Source organism: Miniopterus schreibersii, assembly GCF_964146895.1.
Source record: "Miniopterus schreibersii genome assembly, chromosome: 9".
In the NCBI taxonomy this organism is placed as follows: Eukaryota; Metazoa; Chordata; class Mammalia; order Chiroptera; family Miniopteridae; genus Miniopterus; species Miniopterus schreibersii.
In genome coordinates this window covers 3174416-3199147 of record NC_138118.1, presented here as the reverse complement: position 1 = coordinate 3199147, position 24732 = coordinate 3174416, and the positions used below count along the sequence as shown (strand labels likewise).

The following is a 24732-nucleotide window of genomic DNA, read 5'->3' as shown; positions in this document are numbered from 1 at the left end:
AGTGTAATAAACCATATCAATAGAATAAAGAAAAAAAAACACACGATAATATCACTAGATTTAGAAAAAGTACTTCACAAATTGATCACCTTTTCATAATAAAAAAAACCTCAACAATCTAGGAAGAGAAAGAAACTTCCACAACCTGCTAAAAGGAATCTATGAAAATCCCACAGCTAGTACCATACTTAATGATCACAGACTGAAAGCTTTCCTGCTACAATCAGGAATAAGACAAAGATATCTGCTCTGGTCACTTTATTTCAACTTTGTACAGGAGGTTCTAACTAGGGCAATTAGGCAACAAAAGACTGTTCAAAAACGAGAATGGATCGACATCCCTAAGTCAGTCCATGTGATACAGCACATTAACAATATAAAATATAAAAATTATTTTATCATCTCCATAAACAAAGAAAAAGCATTTGACAAAATGCAACCTCCTTTCATGATAAAAACTCTTAACAACCTGGGTACAAAGGGAATGTTACCTCAACATAATAAAGGCCATATATGGCAAGTCCACAGCTAGCATCATACTTAGACGAAAGGAAAAATACAAGGATGCCCACTTTTACCACTTTTATACAATATGGTACTGAAAGTCCTAGCCAGAGCAATTAGGCATGAGAAACAAATAAAAGGCATGCAAATCAGAAAGGAAAAAGTAAAATTGTTTCTATTTGCAGATGACATGATCTTATATACAGAAAACCCTAAAGACTTCACACACAAAAACCTGTGAGAAAAAATAAGCAAATTCAATACATTTGCAGGACACAAAATCAATATAAAAATATTTAAAAATCAATTGCATTTCAGACACTAATAATGATATATCATAAAGAGAAATTAAGAAAATAATTCCATTTACAAAAACATCATAAAGAATAAAATACCTAGGGATAAATTTAACCAAGGAGTTGAAAGACGTATATATAGAAAACTATAAGATATTGATGAAAGAACCTGAAGAAGACACAAATAAATGGAAAGCTAGTTTGTGTTTATGGATTAGAAGAATTAATATTTTTCAAATGTCCATACTACTCAAAATGATCTACAGATTCAACACAATTCCTGTCAAAATTCCAATGGCATTTTTCACAGAAATTGAAAAAAACAATCCTAAAAATTGTATAGAATCACAAAAGTTCTTGAATAACAAAAGCAGTCTTAAGAAGCAATATCAAAGCTGAAGACATCACACATCCTAATTTCAAACTATATTACAAAGCTCTACTAATCAAAACAGTGTGGTGTCAGCATAAAAAACAGACACATAGATCAATGGAACGAAACAGAGACCCCAGAAATAAATAGTCAATTATTTTACAACAAATTAGTCAAGACTACACTATGGAAAAAAGATAGTCTCTTTAATAAATGCTGCTGGGAAAACTGGATAGCCAGGTGCAAAAGAATGAAATGGGACTCCACTCTGACACCATACACAAAAATCAATTCCAAATCGATTAAGACTTAAACATATGACCTGAAACCATAAAATTCCTAGAAGAAACAAAGGGGGTAAGCTCCTTGACATCGGTCTTGGCAATGACTATTTGAATTTGACATCAAAAGTAAAGAAACAAAAGCAAAATTAAATAAGTGGGACTACATCAAATTAAAAAGCTTCGGCACAGCAAAGGAAACCATCAACAAAATGAAAAAGCAATCTATAGAATGGGAGAAAATATTTGCAAGTCATATATCTGATAAGGGGTTAACATCCAAAATATGTATGGAACTCATATGCCTCAGTAGCAAAAAACCAATAATCCAGTTTTTAAAAAATGGGCAGAGGAACTGAAGAGACATTTTCCAAAGAAGACATACAAATGGCCAACAAGAAAAGGGGCCCAACGCCACTAATCACCAGGGAAATGCAAAGCAAAACCTCAATGAGAGATCACCTTGCTCGCACCTGTTAGAATGCCTATTATCAAAAAGACCAGATATAACCAGTGTTGGTGAGGGTGTGAGAGAAGGGGACCCTTGTGCACCGTCAGGAATGGAACTGGTGCAGCCACTATGGAAAACAGTATGCAGAGTCATCAAAAAATCAAACATAGCACCACTTTATAATGCATGTGGGAATCTGCCCAAAGGCAACGAAAACAGGATCGAAGAGAGACCTTTGCACCCCATGTCCACTCCAGCATTACTCACAGTAGCCAAGAAATGGACACAACCTGAGGGTCCCTCTACAGAGGAACAGATATATGGGGGGGCAAAAGTAGGTTTAGAGCTGTGAGTGTGGGGAACAAATGATACAATAATAAATAAATAATAATGCAGTAAAAACTCTGTGTTTTGAGTACTCACAACTGCAAACCTACTTTTGCCCACTGTGTGTGTGTGTGTCTGTGTCTGTGTGTGTCTCTCTGTGTTCTGCCATGGAAATTAGAAGGACATCTTTCCATTTGCAGATGGACCTTGAGGGCATTTGCAGTGAAATTAGACTGAGCATAATAAATACTGTATAATATCACATTTTATGTGAAGTTTTAAAAATCCAAACTTATAGAAATGGAGAGTAGAGAGGTGGTTACCAGGGGCTGGTGGGTGGGGGAAATGGGGAGATGTTGGTGAAACAGAGCAAACTTCCAGTGAGAGGTGAGTAAGTCCTGGGGTGGGGTGCACAGCAGAGTGGTTCTAGTTAGTAACGCGTGTTATGTACTGGAGAGTTGCTAAGAGAGTAGATCTTATATATTCTCAGGACAGGAAAGAAATAGTAATTATGGGACGTGGTGCAGGTGCTAGGAAACTATAAGGTGGTGATCATTTTTGCAAATATATAAATGTATCAATTCAACACAATGTTATTTGTCAGTTATATCTCAGTAAAGCTGACTAGGGGGCAGGTGAACTAGGTGGAGTTGAGCTGGGTTCTTCCCTAGAGACAATGTGCTGGCGAGAATGAGTGAAAATCAGACCCCAGCTGATTAGCTTCAGATTAAATTAAACCCCTCCCTATGTATGGGCAGAGCCAACTCTAGAGATTGTGACAGGTGCGGTCACCTCCCTGTTATTGACCTGACCAGGCCAGGCCCCCATCACCATCATCCTGTCCCTCCCTCCCCCCTCCCGAGGTAACTGGCTATGTTCCTCACCTTTCCCGTGACCCTCTGCGGGGGAGAGACCTAAAAGATGGCCAGAGTGAGCCCCAAAGGAAAGTGCCATCCTCTCCCTGCTGTCCCATTTTTAAGAGTGGAAAAGCCTCCCTTTCCTTTGAGAATGATGAGGCTTTGCAGGTGACGTCCTGGCATTAGGACCACCTTGGTGGCACTGTCCTAGGGAAGGAGGCTTTCAAGAGACCGTTTTATAGGTAAAGACCTAAAAAGCAAAAGGAATTGAGATCAGTGCTCAAGGCCAGAAGTGAAAACAGGCCCCAGAAACCTAAAATGCTCTTCTCCTTTGAGGTTAGACCCCCAGGGGACAAGCTGTTGGTGGCACAGGGACCTCCTGAGAACAGCACCATCATCCAAAGCCGGGTTTTCAGTGGAAACGCCCCATCCCACTGCCTCAGTGGCGAGTGTTCTGTCTCTTTAAGTTGTCACCCCTGGGCCCCACCTCCCTGGGCTTCCTGCCCTCTGAGGTCTGAGAGGCGGGACACTTCTCCCTGCACTAGAAGGAACAGCCTGCTGCACTCACAGCCGGAGGACAGCAGTAGGTCAGGGGCTTCTGGGGCCAGCGTCAGACCTGTCTCCAATTCTGCAGGACCGGTGAGCCCAGCAGGGGAAGGGAGCTGGCTGGGGCAGGAGCTGTGGGGACCGGGAAGAATCCAGTGCCTGTAAGATGCTCGCTGAGGGAGCACCCCCGTTCTAGTAGGTACCAGAAAGGGGAGCAGCACCTAGAAAGGGTAACCCCACACCCCCAGGTGAGTGAGGCCGCCCTGAGCCTCACACATTGGTTCAGGAGCAGGCAGGCATCTCCTGCAGCCTGCTGCCCGGGCTCTTACTGGGCCTAAGTCCTTTCCTAGCCTAGTTCCCCAACAAGGAAGGAAGGGCTCTGCTCGCTCGCCCACAGGGGCCAACACACCCTTTAGAAGGCAGCAAACACGCCCCACGGGCTTGTTCGGCTCAGGCAGGGAGATTTCTGAGGACATACAAGCCAGTCTAACCTCAGAACAAGTTACAAAGTGAAAATCCTGCGTGTATCTGGGCTGACCGCCTAAAACACTCCGCTCTCCTCCGAGTGTCCCCAAAGTGCCTTGAGGGAGACGCCCGAGGCCATGACCGTGGTCTTCAAGGCCTTGTGCCACCTGTGCCCTTAGACACCTGCTCCCACCCCACGCTGCCAGGGCTGTGCGGGCGGCTGACCCTCTGAACTCCCTCCCTGCTCTGCAGGAGGAAGGGCTTGGACTAGGAAACTGACCCCGAAGCTCAGATCCTGGGCTGAGTGCATCAGAATCACGGGTAGGGGGCGCGGGGGTGCTTATGTTCTAACAGTACAGATATGTGAGCCAAAACCTCTAAGAAACACATTTTACAGAATCCCCTGGGTAATTCCCAGAAACAGGAGCCCAGGACTCGGCGAATAGACTCGGTCCCTGGGAGGCTTAAGGTATAGGATCCCCCGTGTCCTCCATTCCTCAGTGACAGTACGTGTTCGTAAGCCCAGCCTTCAGCTCTCTGGACTGCACTAGAACTTTCTAAATCCCACTCCCAACTCTGTGGGAAGTTCGAGAGGGTTTACCCAGGGCTACTGGGTGTTCCCTGCCCCTTCTCATCTCCACCTTTGCCCAGGGCTCCTCGCTTTAGCTGAACTCCTGGTCTCTGCTCTGCATCTGTGGCTCTGTCTTCATTTCTGCTTCTGTGTCAGTCAGGGGAGTGTGTTGATTTCAACAGATGTGAACATTACTGAAGGCTTTGTGGGGAGGGGAGTTCCTGCAGAAACAGGATCACCTTTGGACTGAGGACCAGGCCAGTCTGTCATCTAAGTACCTTGGCCAGAGACCAGGTATTCAGCCCACCTCTCCCTTGGCTTTTCCTTGAGTGGTGCCAACAAGAAAGAACGCAGTCACCTGCGATAACTAGGTGGAGGAAGTGAAGAGGTGTTATTAGAAATGGAAATGACACACAGACAAGACTCAGACAGAGAGTGGGGAGGCTGAACAGTCACAGGCCCGAGAGCACAAGGCGGCTGGGGAAGGCCCGGCATCTCCTCTCTGGGAAGCATCTGAGTGGAGGTGTCATGGTCCTGAGGCTGGAGAGGCAGGCTGAGGACAGACTACACTGTGCCCAGGGACTCTGTGAGCCCGAAATGTTTGACTGTATTAAATGTGACTGATTGGCTGGAACCACTTTACCTGGAGGAGCCTCAGCTTGGTGGCAGGATGTCAGGAGTTGGAGGGGAGTGTCCCAGTCTCTCCAGGACAGCGCTCATGTTTAGACACATTGAGACAGGACAGTGATTTGACTTCTGAGAGCAAAGTCAGAGGTTCCAGATCACCTGGGACATATGTTTCTTCTCCAATTTCCAAAACTAAAATTCCAGTTCTCTTTTCTGTCTCCCAGGCTAACCACCCCAAGTGGTTCCCTAAGTCACTGCTCAAATGTTCTAGTTCTCACAGTTTTCCAAAGTCTCCCCCAGCTGCTGAACCTCCTGGGAAAACTTAATATCTACAGCTTTGGTCAGCAACAGAAAATTACCTGAGAAAACTTAATATCTAATGCTTTCTGACTGACACAAGTGTTACAATGTCCCTTCTGCCCTTTGCGTTTGACGTCCTTGAAAAGACAAAACCAAGCTCATCACACCCTCTCACAGCATCATTCCAACCCCAGCCCAGGCCCTTCCAATGTTCTTCCCTCGGTTCTGATGTTCAGGGGAAGCGGGAACCATGACTTTGTCACTGGTATCACCAGCTCTTTGGATTTAGCCTGACATATTGTACTTAGTTATACCTATTTGATGAATGATGAATGAATGAATGAGCGAGTGAATGAATGAGTGAATGAGTGAATGAATGAATGAATGGGTGAATGAGTGAGTGAATGAATGAGCGAATGAATGAATGAGTGGATGAATGAATGAGTGAGTGAATGAGTGAATGAGTGACTGAATGAATGAGTGAGTGAATGAGTGAATGAATGACTGAATGAGTGAATGAGAGAATGAATGAATGAACAAATTGTGTTTGGGACTCTTTCAGGCCAGCATGGGAGGACGGAAGATGGCAAGAGATGAAGAGAGTGCCTATGGTAAGAGCACGTGCACCGCGTCCTTGCCCTGGGTGTGAGCTCTGGGGAGTGAGGGGAACGGGCGACCTCAGGACTGAACAGACCACCCAAAGGGGTCTCTGGGGAGCCTGGGGTGAAACAGGAGCCCTGAGATGTGCATTTTAGCTGGGTCCCTGCCCTGCCCAGCCGGGAGGTATGAACTTCCTTGCCGAGCCTGCGCCTCCATTCCCCAAGCGCAAAAGGGGGTAATGAACCGCCCTGATCGGCACAGAGGAGGGTTTGGAGGGCATCAGGTCACGCACTAGAGGGCGGTCACTCGCCAGGTAGAGTGTTAGAGAAGCAGGGTGGGGGTTGAACTGTGTGTCACCAGTAGGTAGCAGGTTTAAGAGGGAGGGAGGGAGGGAGCCAGAAGGAAAGAGGTGAGCTCCTCTGATCCTCTCAGCAACTCCAGGAGAAACAACTCTACACTATTATTCCCATTTTTGCACAAATGTTTAACCTTAGGTAAGCAACTTCCAAGGGGGCTCAGCTGGCTGATGGGGGGCTGTGGACAAGCCCAGGGTGTCCGGGAACCCAGACAGCCACCCTCCTGCCCACCTTCCCTGGGCTGGAATCTGGGAGCAGCATGGCAGAGGCCACTGAAGCCTCAAATAGGGACGGCTCTGCACCATGTGGGCGGCCAGGGACCATGCAGGTGAGGTCATGCCTGGGATTATGAAGGGGCGTCCCCTAGAGAAATGCCCACCATGTGTTGAGCATCTGCAGGTGCATGTGGTGAAGCCAGAGGTGACAGGAATAGTGTCATCTCAGACCCCCCGGATTCTGAGAGCTCTGAGCAAGGACCTCGGTGAGGCTCCTGTGGAAAAGCAGAGCTGAGGCCCTGATGTTCTCCTGGTTCAGAGGGCTCTGGGGTCCAGGTAACCAGGATCAGCTGCTTTAAGGCTTGGAGGCTCACAGATCACTGTCCTCCAGGTTCTGAAGACTCCACGCAGGCCCTGCAGGAGCCCAGGCTGAGGCTCATCCTGGCCGGGAAGACAGGGACAGGGAAAAGCGCCACAGGGAACACCATCCTGGGCCACAGGCGCTTCCTCTCCAGGCTCGGGGCCACCACAGTGACCAGAACCTGCGAGGTGCAAAGTTGCAGATGGGGCCAGTGGCACTTGGAAGTCATGGACACCCCAGACATTTTCAGCTCCCAAGTCCCCAAGACAGACCCGGGGTGCAAGGAACGGGCCCGCTGCTACCTGCTGTCAGCGCCCGGGCCCCATGTGCTGCTCCTGGTGACTCAGCTGGGCCGCTTCACTGAGCAGGACCAGCAGGCGGTGAGAGCGCTCAAGGGCCTGTTCGGGGACCAGGTGATGGCACGCACCATCGTTCTGTTCACGCGCAAGGAGGACCTGGGGGGGGGCTCACTGCAGGAGTATGTGCGGGACACGGACAACCGTGCGCTGCGAGCACTGGTGGCTGAATGCGGGGGCCGCGTGTGCACCTTCAACAACCGGGCGGTGGGTGGGGAGCAGGAGGCCCAGGTGCAGGAGCTGCTGGCCCTGGTGGAGCGCCTGGTGCAGGACCACGGAGGCGCCCCCTACTCCAACGATGTGTACCGCCTGGTGCAGGAGCTGTCCCAGGCGGACCCTGAGGAGCGGAGGCTCAGGGTGGCCGAGAGTCTGGCAGGCCGGGCGCTGCGGTGGCAGAGGCGCTGGTGGTGGGACTGGTGGCTCCCCTGGATGTCGCTGCCAAGGATGCTGCGCTGGGCCATGCTGCTGGGCGTAGTGGTCCTGGTTTACCAGCTGGCCAGACACTGGCCTGAGGCCATTGTTGAGGTCCCTCCTGAGTGACAAACTCTAAATAGAGCTCTGATCCATCAACTGAGAGTCGCATTAATCCCTGCTGTCTGTGCCTCCAGGGCTTTCTTCCAGGGCTCACCTGCCAGTCATCCACCAACGATAAAATCCCCCCAGGGCCCCATCTCCCCCCAAACCTGCCCACGTGACCTCACCCTCCCTCAGCACTTCTCTTACTGGAGCCAAACAATTGTTGATGCTTTTGCCTGTTTCCCACTCACATCAGGCTTCCTCCCGTCATGGAATCATCCCTGGTCTCCCCAGGGGACCAAAGTTCAGAGCCAACACAAAGCCTCAGTCCAGACCTATTTGTTTCAATTGAATCTGAATTGAATGAATAAATGCCCCAGACATTCACGTTGTGTTAACAGAAATTAGCATTTGTAGATGTTTGTTCATCTGCCTTATGTGCCCGTTGAAAAAGCTGCTCTGTCATTCCTAACCCCTCCTGCAAAACCTTGCACCTAAGTGCAGACACACACACACACTCACTCACACACTCACACACGGGGGGGGGGGGGGGGGGGCGGGTGCCCATAAGACAAGGCCCTGAAGAACTGCCATCTGTCCCAGTAGGGGACATCTCCCCTTGCGTCCCCACTCAAACCCCTTAGCAACCTGAATGCAGAGGCTTCTACAATCCAAGGAAACTTAAACTAGAGACTTGAGTCCCTAGGGGCCACCAAGACCTGCGGAAAGTCTACTTCCAAAGAGGAGTTATCTCACTCCTGACACACTCATAGGGTGGGGTATGCTTTTCAACTCAAGGGGAAAGAAAAAAAATTAGGTTTGAAAATTTTTATTTCAATCTCAAAATAAAAGGCAGGCAGGTCTCCGTGGGCTGAGAACAGGTGATACAATGGTGGGGTAAAGACACCCCTTCTGTCTCATGCAGATCTGGGGGAGTCGGCTCTCTGGTCCAGGTAAAATGAGGCAGGTTAGCCTGGCTCCTCTCTCCACCCACACTTGCTCCATCCCCAGCGTCTCCTCCCTCACACACAACTCCAGCTCTCCTCCCGTACTGCGGGGTCATTCCAGATCTTCCCCACAGTCTCCTCTGCCCGGTGCCCACACAGACAGAGAGTCCCAGGTCCCTGATGCCCTCAGATCTCTAAAGAGACACGTAAAGGGGAAAATAACCTTCAACAGCTGAGCACATATTAGAGCGAGAGGCGCACAAGCCCTGCCTGGAAACCACTGGGAACTCGAAGGGGACGTCCAGTGCCAAATGCCGAGACCTGAGGGCTCCTCTGCTGCCAAGCTCACTGTGGCTCAAGGGTTGTGCACAGATCCCAGCAGAGGCACTGAGAGGGAATCTTCACTTTGGTTTTGTCCACTTGTCAGTATCCTTTTGCAAGGAGCAAACAGGAAAACTCTACCATTGTGACTTTGCTGAGAAAAGGGATGGTCACTGATGAAAGTAAATGAGAAAAAAGAGTAGCAAGGTGTCCGTTGTGAGCAATGAAACATTCGATTGTTGCTCTCTGGTTGGGGAGGAATGGCCCAGACAGTTCCCAAGGGACAGTGATTGAGCTGGTGGGAACATAGGAAGGAGCACCCAGGGGTCCCAGGGGACAGGTGTACCCCACTAAGGCTGCAATCCAGGACACACTAGGGAAGAGAGTGTTTGCTGTCTAAACACCAATTAAAAGGCAGAGGTTGCAGAGTAGATTAAAACACATGACCCAACCATGCGCTCTTTACAGAAAGGTCCTTTCAAGTATTACACTACAAACAGGCTGAAAATTAAACAATGCAAAAGATAAATAGTGCAAATATTACTCACGCAAAGGGAAGAAGGAATGGCTGTATTAATACCAAATAAATTAGACTTTAGAACAAAGAAAATTACCAGATGCAGAGAGGAACATTGTACAGTGATAAACAGGTCACTCCACCAAGAACACAGAGCAATCCTAAATGTTGTCCCAAAGAACAGAGATGCCAAACATGTGAAGCAGAAACTGACAACTGAAAGGGGAAATAGACAAATCCACAGTTATAGTTAGAGACTTCACCATCCCCAACAATAGACGGAACAATGACACAGAAAGTGAGCCGGGATCTAGAAGAATTTCATTAACACCCTCGACCAATGGATCGACTGCTATTCGTAGAAGTTGATATTTGCAGAAGACACATATTTGCAGGTGCACATGGAAATATACCAAAAGAGGCCATATCCTGGGCCGTAAAACAAATCTCACAACCTTTCAGAGAACTGAAGTCCTATGGGACATGTTCCCGGACCACAATGGAATGGAGCTGGAACTCCAAACACAAAGGTATCAGAAGTACCGTCTGCACTCCCTACCAGGAGCATCATGGTTCCCTAAATGCTCATCAGAATCTAGGAAAAGGCCCTGTTGATGGTCTTCCAAGCTCAAATTCTACCTCTGAATTGGGACATTTCTGCGTTTGGAAGGCACTCACCGCACTGTCACTGAAGGATGGAAAAGTGAAGGGTAAGTGGCCATTTCCCCCTTTTTTCTACCCATTGCTGAAGCCAATCTCCTTTATTGAAGATAAGAGCCAATAACGTTCCCCACCCAAGTCTGTCCCCTGGTCCCAATATTCACTCCTTTTTCATTTAGAGGACAGAGGACCTTGCTCAAAAAAGGACAGCTTCAGCCCTTGGCCAGCCCCCGCCCCCCAGTTCTGTTGTGCTAACCCATGGGCGTGACCTGCTGCACCTGGGGTAACTAGCCTCTTCCTGAAAGTTCGGAGAGCAGCACCCTGGTCGGGGCAGACGTCCTCCCGTCTGAGCTGAGACTCAGCCTCTCAGAACGCTGGCAACACCACGGCTCGTGTCCCTGCAAGGCTGTGAACAGCCTCCGTCTCGGCCCACTCATCGTGATTTTGGGGGCTCCAGCTTTCTTTTAAGCAGGAGAGAGACGACTGTCTGTTTCTGACAAAGGAGGAAACAGGGACCTAGAGAGCGCAGAGGCCACACACCAAGCCACACACTGCCCAGGATCAGGAAACAAAACCTAAAAGTCTTAGGTTCCTTCTGTCCCTCCAGGAACCGCTTCAGATAAGGCTGCGGGAAATGTGGAAATGAAACTGCAAGTCACGGTGGGGTGGGACACATCTGAATTAGGATACCCAGCTTCCCTTCCCTTGTCTGTGCTCAATGTAGGAAAAAAGTAAAAGAACACCCAGGACTGAGAAAGGAGCGTTGAAATCTCCAACTGTAAATGTGGATTTGTCTGTCTCTTTCTTTGTTTGTGTCAGCGTTTTCCTCTTGAGTTTGAAGTTCTCTTGTGCGTTTTTTAAAACTCGGTTACTTATGAGGAACATGCACATTCAGCGTTCTTGTCTTGATGATGAATTCACCTATTTCTCATGTGAATGGCCCTTCTTTACCCGGGTATGAAGGCGGTTTCCTTCTGAAGCCCGTTTATCTGACGCTCATACAGCCTCTGCAGGTTCCAGGAGCCTGACCTGTGCGCGGAGCACCTTCCATATGGGGATCCTTTGCGCTCCCCCCCTTTAACCTGTCTGTGTCCCTGTTTCTAAAGCGGGGTTTCCTTTAGGCAGCATACAGCTGGGTCTTGCTTTTATACCCAACCGGACTGTCTTATAATTGGAGCATTTAGACAACTTACATCTAATAGGATTGTTCATATGGTTGTGTTTAAACCCATCCTCTTGCTACTTGTTTCTGTTTGTCCCATCTGTCCTTTCTTTTTTCTGCTTTTTTGGTGAATTTTTTAAATTCCATTTTATTTCAGCTGTTGCTCTATTAGCTGTACCTCATTTCTTTTCTTAGTGGCTGCTCCACAACTTCCAATACTCACCTTTAACTTCTCCTGTTCTCCCTTCAGTGACTATTCTATCCCGTGACAAATGCTGTCAGGTCTCTGTAACATTATATTCTTCCTTCCTCCTCCCACCTTCTGCATTATTGTTGCTGTGCAACGTACATTCACATAAAATATACACAACCATATATTGTTTTATTTTGCTTTCAAGAGTCAATTGCCTTTTGCAGGAATTTTTTAAGGTTTTTTTTTTTTTTAACCTTCACTGAAGATATTTTTTCCATTGCTTTTCAGAGAGAGAGGGAGAGAGAGAGGGAAAGAAAGAAAGACATAAATGTGAGAGAGACACATCAATTGCTTGCCACCTCCATGCACTCCAATCCGGGCCTGGGATGGAGCCTGCAACCAAGGTACATGCCCTTGACCAGAATCAAACCTGAGACCCTTCAATCTGGGGGCCGACCCTCTAACCACTGAGCCAAACTGGCTGGGGCAGCAGGAATCTTTAAATGACAAAAAGGATCTTTTCAGTTCATCCACCTATTTACTATTTCTTAGGTCGCTCGTTCCTTTATGGAGGCTCCAGTTGTCACTCATTTTCATTTTCTGCTCACCTTACCCATCTCTGGACCCCTCCTGAGCAGCCTGTTTTTCAGTGCCTGGAAATGGTATATATATATGAACAAGTCTTAGTAAATTTAAACATCTTGTAAAAACACCAGGTGTCTTTTCTGACCACAATACTATGCAACTAGAGAAGTCACTAACAGGAGGAAAACTGATAAACTCACAGAAACATAAAAATTAAACAGTACACTCTTGAACTGCCAGTGGCCCGAGGAAAAAGTAAAATACAAACTAAATAAAAAATATTTTGAAACAAACAACGATGGAAACGCAACATACAGAAACATATGAAATGCAGCAGAAGCAATTCTAAGAGGAAGGTTATAATGATAAATGCCTACATTAAGGAAGAAGAAAGATCTCAGATAAACAACTTAACTTTACATAGAGGAACTGGGGGAAAAAGAACAAACTAACCCGAATTAGCAGAGGAAGGAAACAGAGATCAGAAAACAATAGAAAAAATCAACAAAATTAAGAGCTGTATTTTGAGAAGATAAACAAAATGTACAAACCTTTAACTAGACTAGTATTTTTGAGTACAGAAAGCTCAAATAAATAAAACCATAAATGAAAGAGACATTACAACTGACATCACAAAAATACAAAGGATCGCAAGAGACTACTATGAACAGTCATGAGCCAACAAATGGATAAACTAGAAGAAATGGGTAAAATTCCAGGAAACGTACAACCTACCCAGACCGAATCATAAAGGAACAAAAAATCTGAACAGTCAAATAATAAGTAAGGAAGTGAAAGCAGGAATCAAAAATCTCCCAACAAAGAAAAGCCCATACCACACAGTTTCATGAGTGAATTCTAGCAAATACTTGAAGAACAATTAATACCCAACCTTCTGAAACTCTTCCAGGAATTGAAGAGGAAGGAACTCCTCCGAACTGATTTTATGAGGCCAGAATAACCCTGATATCAACACCAGACGTGGGCACTACCACAAAAGAAAACTACAGGCCAATCTCCCTGATGAATATAAATGCAAAAATCCTTGACAAAATATTAGCAAACTGAGCTCAACAGCACATTGCAAGGATCACATGCCCCAATCAAGTGGGATTTCAAGAAGGGTGCACTTCCTTTGATTTGGACTAAACCTGCACCTTGCTTTGGTGGATGTCATCATTAGATAGACAAGCTCTCAAGGTCTGGGCAGCTCTGACTAAATGCATTCTTGCTAACTGTTGGAATGTAGCACAGTATTTTTGCAGGGGCAGCTCCGAGCCCAATGAGCTTGACAGGAACCCAACCCCACAAGGGTGGCCAACTGCAAAGAAGGAATCGCTGCGTGATTGGCCAAATAGTGTATAAAAGCACTGGCTAAGGCTCCCTTTGGGGAGACAGAGCTTTGGATGTGAATCCCCTTTCCACTTTCCTTACTGTAGAAAATAAAACTACCTTGCCTCAACCCCTTCTTGTTCTTCAATAGAGTACACCAAATGGTGAACTCCTTGAGTTCAGTAACATCATGAAACTTTAGCCACAAAAGTGTCTAAGGCCAAGACAGATTTGGAGGCATAGGATCGAAGAGCTACTGGGGAGTTAACCATAACTAGTGCAGATGTCAACAAAACAATGGTTTCCTTCTGTGGATAATGAACTTTCTTCTACTCACAACAAATGAAGGAAAGGCTGTAGTGCAATTACCAAAACGGCCCCATTTATGATGAGTTTGGCCTTATAGCCAAACTCTTGTCAAGGCCACAATTTGCTTGTTGCTACTTGCTATGGGATCCCAAACTTAAGACAGAGGTTGGTATGGAGTGATAAAAAACACAAACTTATTTCCAAAACCATGGCCTCTAACTTTACATACTTAGCTTGGTACCCAGATGGCTATGTGTTAATAACAGGGACAAGGTTCTGCATTACGCTAGCTTTTTCCCACAGAAGTTTTCAGACACAGCATTGCCAAGGGGCTTGGTCACTTATCCAGCAGCTGTAAGTGAAGTGCCCAGGGAGGAGCCCACATTGGGACGACCTTTAGAACTCGGGCTCTGAGCAACAAATGAGTCGCTGGTCTCAAGCTACACGAGAAACCACCCTGAAGATGAAACCACAAGTGTGAACTTACGAACCAGTCTCGAACACAGCCCCAGAGAAAACACAGGCAGATAAGGGAGAAACCTGCAAAACAGGAAACACACCACAAAACCCCTTCACTCAACCAACATCGTGCGATTGTGAGATAGAGGAAAAAATGAATAAAAAATAAACTGAAAGCATTTGAACAACTGAAACAACAAGCAGCAGGCAGCAAACAGCCAGGAAAGCCCAGTTGGAGAAAATTCAGAAAGAGCCCTTTTTCCAGCAGCTAGGAGACTTGAATTGAGTGCCTTATATAGTCACAGAAAACAAACCAGAACCAGAAATAAGCACAAATACGTCCTCTTATTAAACCCGATGGGGAACCCTGAATGTTCTTTGGTCCACAGTTGAGGCGTTTGTCTAATTTACCCAATATTCCGACAATGTGGGAAATTTTTAAGTATTTGTTAAATCGACTTTTCCTGCCTTTCGATATAAAGTGGAAGGAGGGAGAGCAAGGTGTTTTGGTTTGTTTTTTAAAGCAAAGGTGGACTGTCTAAAAGACGCATGTCATTTTTGTCCACTAAGGGAAGCATCTCATATGCACAAATAGCAGCATCTTAAAAATTAGAGGGGAAACAAGAGGGAGGAGCCAAGAGAAGGGAGTGATCGAAATGAGAGAGGAGGCTGTGTGTCCTGATTCTTGCACTCGGCAGCATCCCTGGTAAAGTTTCTAAAACTGAAGAAAGGAAGTCATAGCCGAATATGAATAATTTTCCATAAATACCAGTTTTTTAAAAAACACTGCATTTGGGGCTTTTAGGAGTCACAGGCTGAAGTAGAAACCGCACACAATTTCACAGGAATGAGGAAACGGGAAAGGCTGAGGGAAAGGAAAGGGGACTGTTAGAAACGGGGGGAGGACTTTGAAGTCTCCCATACTGCACAGCTGGAGCTTGGACCGCTTTGGCCGAGTCATCAAGGGGTGGGGGGCCCTCAACTGACACACGACTGAGAAATCATACATTGAGGGCCTCAGACGTATCAGATAATAAATAATGTTATAAATCCCAGACATCTGTACTTATATATGGTGCATACTTCTGACCTATGTACTTCTATTTATAAGCTGCTGCATTCATTTTGCTAGTATTTTCTTGAGGATTTTTCAGTCTATATTCATAAAGGATATTGTTCCCTAGTTTTCTCTTCTCGTAATATCTTTGAGGGACACTGACCTCATGGATTGAATGGCGAAGTACTTCCTCCTTTCCTAGTTCTTGAAAGTGTCCACAATGTATTGGTGTTAATTCCTTACATGTTTAGCAAATGTGCTAGTGAAGGCATCTAGTACTGGGCTTTTCTTTGGTGATAGTTTTTTGGTGGGTTTTGTTTTTTTTTTAATTACAAATTTAACCTCTTTACTTGTTGTAGGTATATTCAGATTTTATTTCTGCTTGAGTCACTTTCAGTAGTTTGTGTATTTCTAGGAATCTAATGTAAAGCATAAAAAAGCAAAAGAAGGAAAGAAAATTTGGCTCTCTGGGCAGTTAGCGGACAGCCTCCAGCTGCAACACTGCCAGACCCACCTCAGCGTTTGAGCCAAAGCCAGGTTGGTCCCAGGCTGAGCTCAGCAAGCTCCCAGCGTCCACCCAAGCAGGACCTGGCTGTGGGTCAGTGTTTGTCCCAGAACTCTCTACTGAGTCGGCACCGGCTTTGTCAGATCTGAGGATCTCTTTGTCTAACCAGCTCCCTCTTCTCTCTCCTTTTCAAATGTCAGATCTGCAGTGAGGTCGGAGGCTTCCTCTGCCCTGCGAGTGGCGGCACCTGGAAGCCCAGAGCCTGGTGGGCAGAGTGCAGGGTGGAGGGGACCAGGCTGATCCGGCTGAGCTCCTGGATGGCAGTGGGGAGGCTGTGCACCCTGTTCCTGTTCTGCCTGCTACTTTTCAGGCTGCCACCGAAGCCATGACCCACAGTGCAGGTTTAAATTTAGACACTTTCTGATGGAGTTGTTGAGAGTATAGTGCCACGAACATGGTCATGGTGAATTAACTGAATTCCAAGAGCATTTGGAATTGTACCTTTTTAACATCCTTGCTCGGGTCTCACTTTGGCTATGATTCTATGTTAGGTCTAAAAAGATACCTGGGCCTCAGAGATCAAGTGGTATTGTGAAGAAACATGTCTGCAAAATAAGATTTTAAAAATCTCCTTATAATCAAAAACAACAAGACTAAGTTTACCAGAACTTTAGCTCTGGAGAGTTCGTGACCTTTTAATGCACTTGATGATACAAAGATGACCATAGTACTTGTCTGTTTAAATGGCTCAACTTTTCACCATTGTGGTATTTGCTCACTCATAGAAATTTCTCAGCAGCTGCCCAAATAGGATGACAACTGCAGAAAGAGTAGCACAAACTTCCCACTTGTTTGCCAGTTGTCTTGGGTGGTGGTGATTGTTACTGTGAAAACATTATAGTGGTGATGGCAAGTGTTCATATAAAATGCAAAGAGAGGGGCTAAGTGCCCTACGACACCCCCGAACTGATTCTCAAAATGTTCTCAATATTTTTTAATATGTTTTTATTCATTTCAGAGAGAAGAAGGGAGAGGGAGAGAGAGAAATCAGTGATGAGAGAGCAACATCCATCGGCTGCCTCTTGCACGCCCCCTACTGGAGATGGAGCCCCCAACTCCAGCATGTGCCCCGACGGGGAATAGACTGGCCGCCTAGGCTAGGATCTCAGGAATTTGGAGCAGATATTATGAGAGGTCTAACTGTTTTTCCTCAGGGTCAATAGCATTTCTCCAGTGATTTTCTTTTTCACACACTCTGATTCTGACCTTTTCACCTTTGTCCCCTGTGTACAATACAGTGTCTGGCATATAAAATGGGACCAACAAATGTGTGGAAAAAGAATAGTGATGCTGACTTTCCCATACCCCTCTATGTACAAGGTTCCTAGTTGCCAAACTGCTGACCATTGTCTGAATTTTCTAGCACCAGCATCTTCTTATTAGAAAACAGCTGCCATCCACCAGTCCATCTAGCAAAGCGTTCTTTCAGGCTGTGGCTAAAAGGACTTTTCCCCCTGAGTTCAAGGTTAGACCCTATGATCTCACTTATGTAAACTGGGTGCTGTGGTGCTATAAATCAATTTCATGTTTAATAATCAATACAAAACAGCATCAGCACCTATAAGAGCTTCCTTGATTTGCAAACATACCAATCAAACTATGAGAATTGACCAACATGATGTGGGAGCCTAAGCCCATTGTGTTCTCTCCATCTCCCTTTGCAATGCAATTGTTCCATGTTCATTGCTCCAGCCTTAAGTGTGTGATCAGTTGACAAATTCCACCTGCCACCAGAGTAAACCCACACATAGCTCCAGTCCCCCTAAGTCCCACAAGGCTGCTCTGTCCATGGCAGAGAAGGGGCAGCCAGCATTGCAGTTGGTGAGCCCATCAAAGTCACATCCTTAGAGTTAGTCATCCAGGCCTTCTGTGGGCCAGCAGTGCCTGTGTGTCCCCAGTAAGCAGGGACATTCTAGAAGCAGAGCCTTGAGGAGGGCCCTGGGGAGTAAGGCTGGGCAGGTGCAGGTGTTCTTGTGATGGTTGCTGGGGGTGGGGGTGGCCCATAGGAAATTTCTTCTGTCACAGGAGCTGTTTCTGATCCTGGGGTGGGGATGAGGGGCCCGTCACCGCCTGAATACCTCTTCTTTCAAATATTGCTCACTCTGACAAATCATAAAACGGAAATGGGAGGGGGAGGGAGCCTGGCAGCCTGCAGACTCTGACAGGAAGCGCCCCATTAGAGGGAACACACAGCCCACAGCCCTAGCTAGTGTCTAGGTCTTGTTTGCAGCAGTTTCTGCCCACCCCGAGGACCTGTTCCTGTCTGTAGGGGATGCAGGGCACACTCGGCAAGGCCTTTTCTTCTTCATTAGCAGCACCGGTGCCCTCTGGTCAGATCCTCTTTAACTCCATCCACCAGGCTTCCTGTGCACCCCGCAGCTCACACATTCCAAGGCCACCCAGCCCCTTCCTTGGCTGCCGAGGACCCTGCTTGCCCTCAGCACGAAGCTAGGTAAGGGGACCTGGGGGAGGGTCAGGGCTCCAGGGGAGTCTGAGAGTCCCTGGTTCAGCCACAGCCTCTCATTGCTGATGTCATCTCACACGGGTTACCCTCCTTCTGGGCTCACCCATACGTGAAACAGAACTATGACTGCAGAGCTGGAGGCAACGGCAGGTTGATAGTAGGGGAAATAGGGTGGGAACCACTGTCCTGCACCCACAGCCCAGCACAGTCCACAGCCCAGGGCTCCGGACTTGCAGCTAACTGCCCACTGCTTACACCATTGGATCTTCATGGGGACTCACAGGGTTTCATGAAGCTGGAGGAATATTCTCACCCACTCAACAGATGAGAAAACTGAACCTCCCCAGGTGCTGGGCTAGATGGGGGCCTGCTTCTCAGTTTAACCTCTTAACTTCTTAACCTGCCCCCTGTGAGCCACCTGTGCCCCAGGAGGCTCCTGAGTGCACATTGTCTCATGACCTTGACGGTCTGCAAACCACTCCATTCTCCCCCAAACACCCCACACCTTTCCTCTGACACAATGCAGGACTCAGCTGTGTGGCAGACAGACTCATAGACTCATATTCAGGGCCCAGGAAACAGTCCCTCTGTCTGCTCAACCTTATGGGAGAGACTATCCAGAAATTGCAGGAACTAAACTACAAAGCAAGGGACTCTAATACCAGGACATACGGGGACTGTGCCCGGGGAGTGAAGGAGACACTTACGAACAAGGCAGACGAGAAATAGTTTTATTTTCCTAAAACAGCATGAGGGAGCCTGCTTTCTGGTGGTTTGATACAATAAGGTATCGTCATGATAATATAGGCTCATGTAATTGTAAAATCAGAAGGTACATGGTGTTCATTTCCTTCAACCCCCCTCACCTCTGTTATAACCTCTGCTTGCACTCTGCCCGCCCTCTCTCCTGATACCTGGTCCTGTTCTGGAGAAGATTAGTAGAATTTTCTTTTAGGGGAGGAATCTGCCTCCATTCTCCACCCTGCCACCTTTGCCTGCTCCGAGGTTGATGTGCACCACATTCCAGCAGGTCTGCCATACTTCCCCAGCCTTTTCTTCAGCTTCATTCAGTCCTTTTAGTACTTTGTGACTCATTTCAGCATCTCCATCAATATCCTTTCTGACTCTCTCGGGACACTTTGTTATTTGCTTATATCTGCCTAAAAGCCCATTCCTCCGGGGGACACAAGTGTCCGCTGCTGCCAGATGCATTCAGAGGCCGGTCCCGGAGAACTGCTCCACTGCATCTGGGCTAATGTGACCTGAGCTGGATTGACTTTCTGTGACAGGCACCTTGCTCCCTTTGTGTCACCCTGATCATCAAGTCAGTAAAACACCAGATTGTTTTTCACTGAAATGCTCCAAATCAGAGCAGCTCTTGCCCCTGCAGTTCTCTCTCTGAATAATCTTTTCTTGGAAATACATGCCCTCAAGATGGTGCAACACACTTTTTCTGTGCTGGATTCAGGGCAGCTGCCAGCCTCTCAAGGTCAGTTTCTGTCCTGACCATGGGATGGCCGCACTGTATGTGGGGCTCCAAGAGACTGTGGACTTATTTGGAATAATCTCCTTTCCTCCTGTGGAACCAAGGAGAGTACTCAGGCAAAAGGAGCCGCTTTTCAGTCTTAGCTCCATAGCAACTGTGTGACCTTGGGCGGGTCATTTGTTGCTGTTTCCTAATATTTTAATCAAAATTTTAAGATCTATCTTAACTTAGGAGAACTATTAAAATAATGTCCATGACAGAAATTATAAAGTTATAAATGGCCGCACGGGGGATTATTACGATGATGAAGTTCACCATCAACATGGTCATCACTGTCATCACCGTCATCACCGTCTTTACCACATCAATAGATTGATTCCCACATAGTTTCCGAGGTTTCCAAACCTCACCAAAGGTCATCTAAAGTAGAAAAGCTGTCAGAGAATTGGAGCCGGTTTAGCAAGGGCCAGAGAATAAACTCCCAGAGTGAGGGACAAGGTGTGGGAGAGGGAGGTGAGGAAATGCTCCTCTGTGCTTACGGAAAGGATGGCAGGGGGACGGAAGGGGAGGAAAGGGGGAAGGAGGGAGGGAGGAAAGGAAGGAAGGAAGGTTGGTTCTTAGTATATTCCGATAATGTGAAAATGATGGTTTTCCTAAGGAGAGCCAAAAATTCACTAACTGAATGGAAACAATATGCAAATGTTACTTCCATGCAACAGAAGCAACCTGAACCGTGAATTGCGAAAACTATTTTTTGATTCAATGGTAATCAGTAAAATTCAAGTGTAAACGAAGTAAGACATCCTTATTTATGTCCATAAAGGTGATAAAATAAAATTACAATTCAAATATCAAGTGCAAGTACAGATTTGAGGAATTCTCACACATGGCTGGTGTCCGTGAGAATTCGCACAGTGCTGTCAAGTCATATTAACAATATGTTGTCAGATGGGAGGCATCTATCCCAGATCAGTTGTTGCCCATGTGCACAGAGATACGCAGTTTGTGGAGATTACTTTGCAGCAAGCATGTATTTTAAAACAGGGACATAAGCAAGTGTTTTGTTTTAAAACATTTCCTGCTTTCCTGTAAGCTGAGAAAATGAAAGTACTCATGCATTGTGTGAATAGTGCATTGCTTTAGCATCCCCTGGTTTGCTTCAAGTTATTTATAGGTGTTTGCAAGTATGTAGTGAGTTAGGAGATTAGCATGGAAAAGGCTCCTCAATGGAGAATTAGTCCTAGGAGTCTGAACTGGAGGTGCCCTCAGGCCTTGCCAACTCCTAAGTGGACGCCTGCTGCTTATTTTCTTCCTGTTTTTGTTCCAGAAGACAATGGAAGGGCCTCCGAAGACCAGCTATGGAACTATGGCTGAAGGTAAGAAAGCCTCCAAGTTCTCAAGAGGCCCCGGCCCCTCACCTCAAACACAGTGACAAACCCAGTGATTTTAATCTGAGGAAGAAAAATACAGCTCCCTTATTCTTTACCCCCCCATCATCACACCCCCACCCGACCCCCACAGTGCCATGCTCTCGGTGCACAGGATGTGTGGGACACGGGAAATGAAACTTCAAGTCAGAAGTTGGAGGATTTGAATTCAATTGTGGACAAAACTCTTTCCTTGTCTGCTCTCAGCTGGAAACTGGAAAAGTTCCCAGAGAGATTTAGTAATCGTGTTTTTGCTACAAAACATCACAGAAAACTGCAGGAAGGAAGAACCAACACAGAGTAGAAGGAATAAAATAATAGACTTTAGGAGGCTACAATGAACTCGGAATCCATTTGGGCTCATAAGACTCCAGAACTCCTCGGGTTCTCACCCTCTTCATCCCTTGAAGGTTTTAGCTCTTGGCTCAGGGTCGCCCCCCCCCCAACACCACTTTTCTTAACTTCCTGTAATTCAATCAGCCAAGGAGATGATCTTTCCAACACAGGTCCTTCTAGTGCTCTAATCCTCCACTCCTCTTCAGCCACCCATCCTCAGTCATCTCCCAGACTCTGCCCTTGACGTCAACTACGACCTTCCTGTTGTCTCAGTTCCAAGCATCCAGCTCCCCACCCACAGAGCAGAGACCAGGGACCCTCAGCTGGCCCTTGGTGGGAGGTCACAGCTGACACTTCCTTTGCTCCCAAGGTTCGGGTGAATGTGTTGAGCACTTCTACACGGGTGTGCCTGGGAATTTGTGGGTGAGAAAGAGGTGGTAATATTTTCCCAGGTGTGACTTCTCATCTTCTGCCCCCCTGTAATCAAATTTATTCATCATGAAACTGGCCTAGGCACCATCCCTAGAAAAAACAACACAGGGACTACTTTTCCTTCAGAAAAACGGTACCTGCCCTGGTCTAGATGAAGGGCTTGGAGCATCTTCCTCAGTGTAGCAGTTCTTACTCTTGGCTGTGGGTCCAAAGTGGGCTTCCTACGTGGACTTCCTGTGACCCAAAACCTCCTAAATTTGTCAGCAAACTTTGTAGGTATTTAGATGTGACTGTTTCCTAGGAGGGAGGTCCATGGCTTTCATGAGATACCATGAGGCTCCATGACCAAAAAATCTTGAGCATCACTATCGTAGTAAGACACACAATTTTTCTTTTCAGGCATAGCAGAAGGTAACCAGTTAGCAGCAGCATCCTCACTGAGGCTGGTCCTGGTGGGCACATCTGGCTGTGGGAAAAGTGCCACTGGGAACAGCATCCTCTGCCAGCGGGTATTTGAGTCCAAGCTGGGGGCCCAGGCTGTGACCAGGACGTGCCAGGAAGCCACAGGCACGTGGAACGGGAGGAATATCCTGGTGGTTGACACACCATCCATCTTTGAGGCAAAGGCAAAGGCCCAGGACCAAGACCTGTACAAGAACATTGGGGATTGCTACCTGCTCTTGGCCCCAGGGCCCCATGTGCTGCTGGTGGTGACAAAGCTGGGCCGCTTCACTGCCCAGGACACGGTGGCAGTGAGGAGGGTGAAGGAGATCTTTGGGGCAGAAGCCATGAGACATGCGGTAGTCCTGTTCACCCACAAGGAAGACTTAGAGGGCGACTCCTTGGATGACTATGTAGTCAACACAGACAACCACAGCCTGCGGAGCCTGGTCCAGGAGTGCGGGAGGAGGTACTGTGGCTTCAACAACAAGGCCACTGGGGAGGAGCAGAGGGAGCAGCTGGAGGAGCTGATGGCTGTGGTGGAGAGCCTGGAGAGGGAGCACCAGGGCGCCTACTACACAAATGACCTCTTCTTCGATGCACAGCTGCTCCTGGGATGTGGGGGTGGCACCCGCGGAGAAGAGCACAGGCGCTACCTGGCCAAGGTGCAAGCTCACGTTGAAAAGCAAAAGCGAGGCCTGCAGGAGGCTGGGAGACACTGGGCACTCAAGGCGCTTCTCAGAGTCAAAACCTGGATGGTTTCTCACAGAGGGCTATCTATTTTTCTTGTGATATACATTTTTATTTTCCTTGCCATTTTAATTAACTTGTGTATTTATCATGGACATTGAACATTTTCAGGTGGCTTCTACAATCAGCTTTTTCCCCCCAGACTTACCATCTCTGTCTATGTTTGTAAGAGACTTTATTTGCTTTTTACTTAAATTCAGTTCCAGTTTCTCTTCCTGGCATCAGACATGTCACTCATGTTCTCCAAGTGCTTCTAGATAAATAAAATCCAAAGAAAGAAGATTTCCATGGAGGGACCTGGAGAGTATTATGCTGAGTGAAATAAGCCAGTCAGAGAAAGACAAATATCATGTGGCCTCACTCATATGTGGAATCCAGTGAACAAAATAAACCGATGAACAAAATAGATCCAGAGACACAGAAGCATGGAACAGACTAAGGAATCTCAGAGGGAAGGCGAGGGTGGGAAGAGATTAACCAAAGAACTCATATGCTTATATGCATAACCAGGGACACAAACAATCGTGTGGGGAAGACCTGGGGTGGGGGTGGGGGGTTAGGAGGGGTCAATGGTAGGGGGAAAGGGGACATCTGTAATACTTTCAACAATAAAGAAAAACTTTTTAAAAATAAATAAAAATTATTTATTTTTTTGTTTTGTTAAAAATTGTGGAGGTAGCCCTAGCCAGTTTAGCTCAGTGGTTAGAGCATCAGCCCTCAGACTGCAGGGTCCCAGGTTCGATTCCAGCCAAGGGTACATACCCTCAGTTGCAGGCTCAATGCTCAGCCCTGGTCAGGGCTCTTGCAGGAGGCAACCAATTGATGTGTCTCTCTCACATCGATGTTTCTCTCTCTCCCTCCCTCCTTCCCTCCTTTCCACTCTCTCTGGAGATCAATGGAGAAAATACGCTTCCCTGAGGATTAACAAAGAAAGAGCATCCATGATCAATTAGGGCTTCACACCCTGTGTCTCCATCACAGAGCTGGGCTCAGAGTGAAAGCCAGCCACTGGTCCAGACCGGAGCGACCACATCTCCCCACCCACTGTGTGCCTCTTAGCATCAAGGTGCTTTCTCATGGGTAATTTTGGAAGCAGCAAAGGCTGAGCCATTCAATGACTCCAGCCTCCCTCTTACTTCTGTCAAATGCCCTGCCCAGGCTGTGATCTGCAGGGAACAAGTTTAGGAGGTTTCCTCACGGAGGTGCACTTGCATTTGCACGGAAACCGGGGAGACATCCACCCCACCCAAGCTGTGATTTAGGCAAAGTGACAAGCACTTCAAGGCT

At 47.1% G+C, this 24732-nt stretch overlaps 2 protein-coding genes across 13 annotated transcripts; both read left to right on the top strand.

The window, feature by feature from the left end:
• Positions 1-3612: 3612 nt before the first annotated feature.
• LOC308561902 (GTPase IMAP family member 1-like) lies at positions 3613-8389 on the top strand (the record flags this gene model as incomplete). 8 transcript variants are annotated; one of them, XM_081147494.1, is made up of 4 exons in its annotated part: positions 3613-3728; positions 4854-4965; positions 6161-6209; positions 7161-8389. In XM_081147494.1, 2 exons carry the CDS (start codon positions 6167-6169, stop codon positions 8024-8026), a joined length of 909 nt encoding a protein of 302 aa, XP_081003620.1. In that variant the 3' UTR covers positions 8027-8389. The 8 variants fall into 8 exon arrangements, with proteins under 8 accessions (XP_081003620.1, XP_081003616.1, XP_081003622.1 ...); XM_081147495.1 differs by having other exon boundaries at positions 3656-3830; XM_081147490.1 differs by lacking the exon at positions 4854-4965 and having other exon boundaries at positions 3628-3728.
• LOC308561903 (GTPase IMAP family member 5-like) lies at positions 3644-24070 on the top strand. 5 transcript variants are annotated; one of them, XM_081147497.1, is made up of 3 exons: positions 3644-3728; positions 21387-21435; positions 22654-24070. In XM_081147497.1, the coding sequence occupies exons 2-3, from the start codon at positions 21393-21395 to the stop codon at positions 23544-23546; spliced, it is 936 nt and encodes a 311-aa protein (XP_081003623.1). In that variant the 5' UTR covers positions 3644-3728; positions 21387-21392; the 3' UTR covers positions 23547-24070. The 5 variants fall into 5 exon arrangements, with proteins under 5 accessions (XP_081003623.1, XP_081003624.1, XP_081003626.1 ...); XM_081147498.1 differs by having other exon boundaries at positions 3649-3728; positions 21390-21435; XM_081147500.1 differs by lacking the exon at positions 3644-3728 and adding an exon at positions 3774-3796.
• Positions 24071-24732: the final 662 nt, after the last annotated feature.

Excerpts from the sequence above, each read along its gene's own strand:
- LOC308561903 (XM_081147497.1), top strand. The coding sequence starts at position 21,393 with ATGGAAGGGCCTCCGAAGACCAGCTATGGAACTATGGCTGAAG. Across the intron at positions 21,436-22,653 it reads CTATGGAACTATGGCTGAAG|GCATAGCAGAAGGTAACCAG; the intron begins GTAAGAAAGCCT and ends TTTTCTTTTCAG.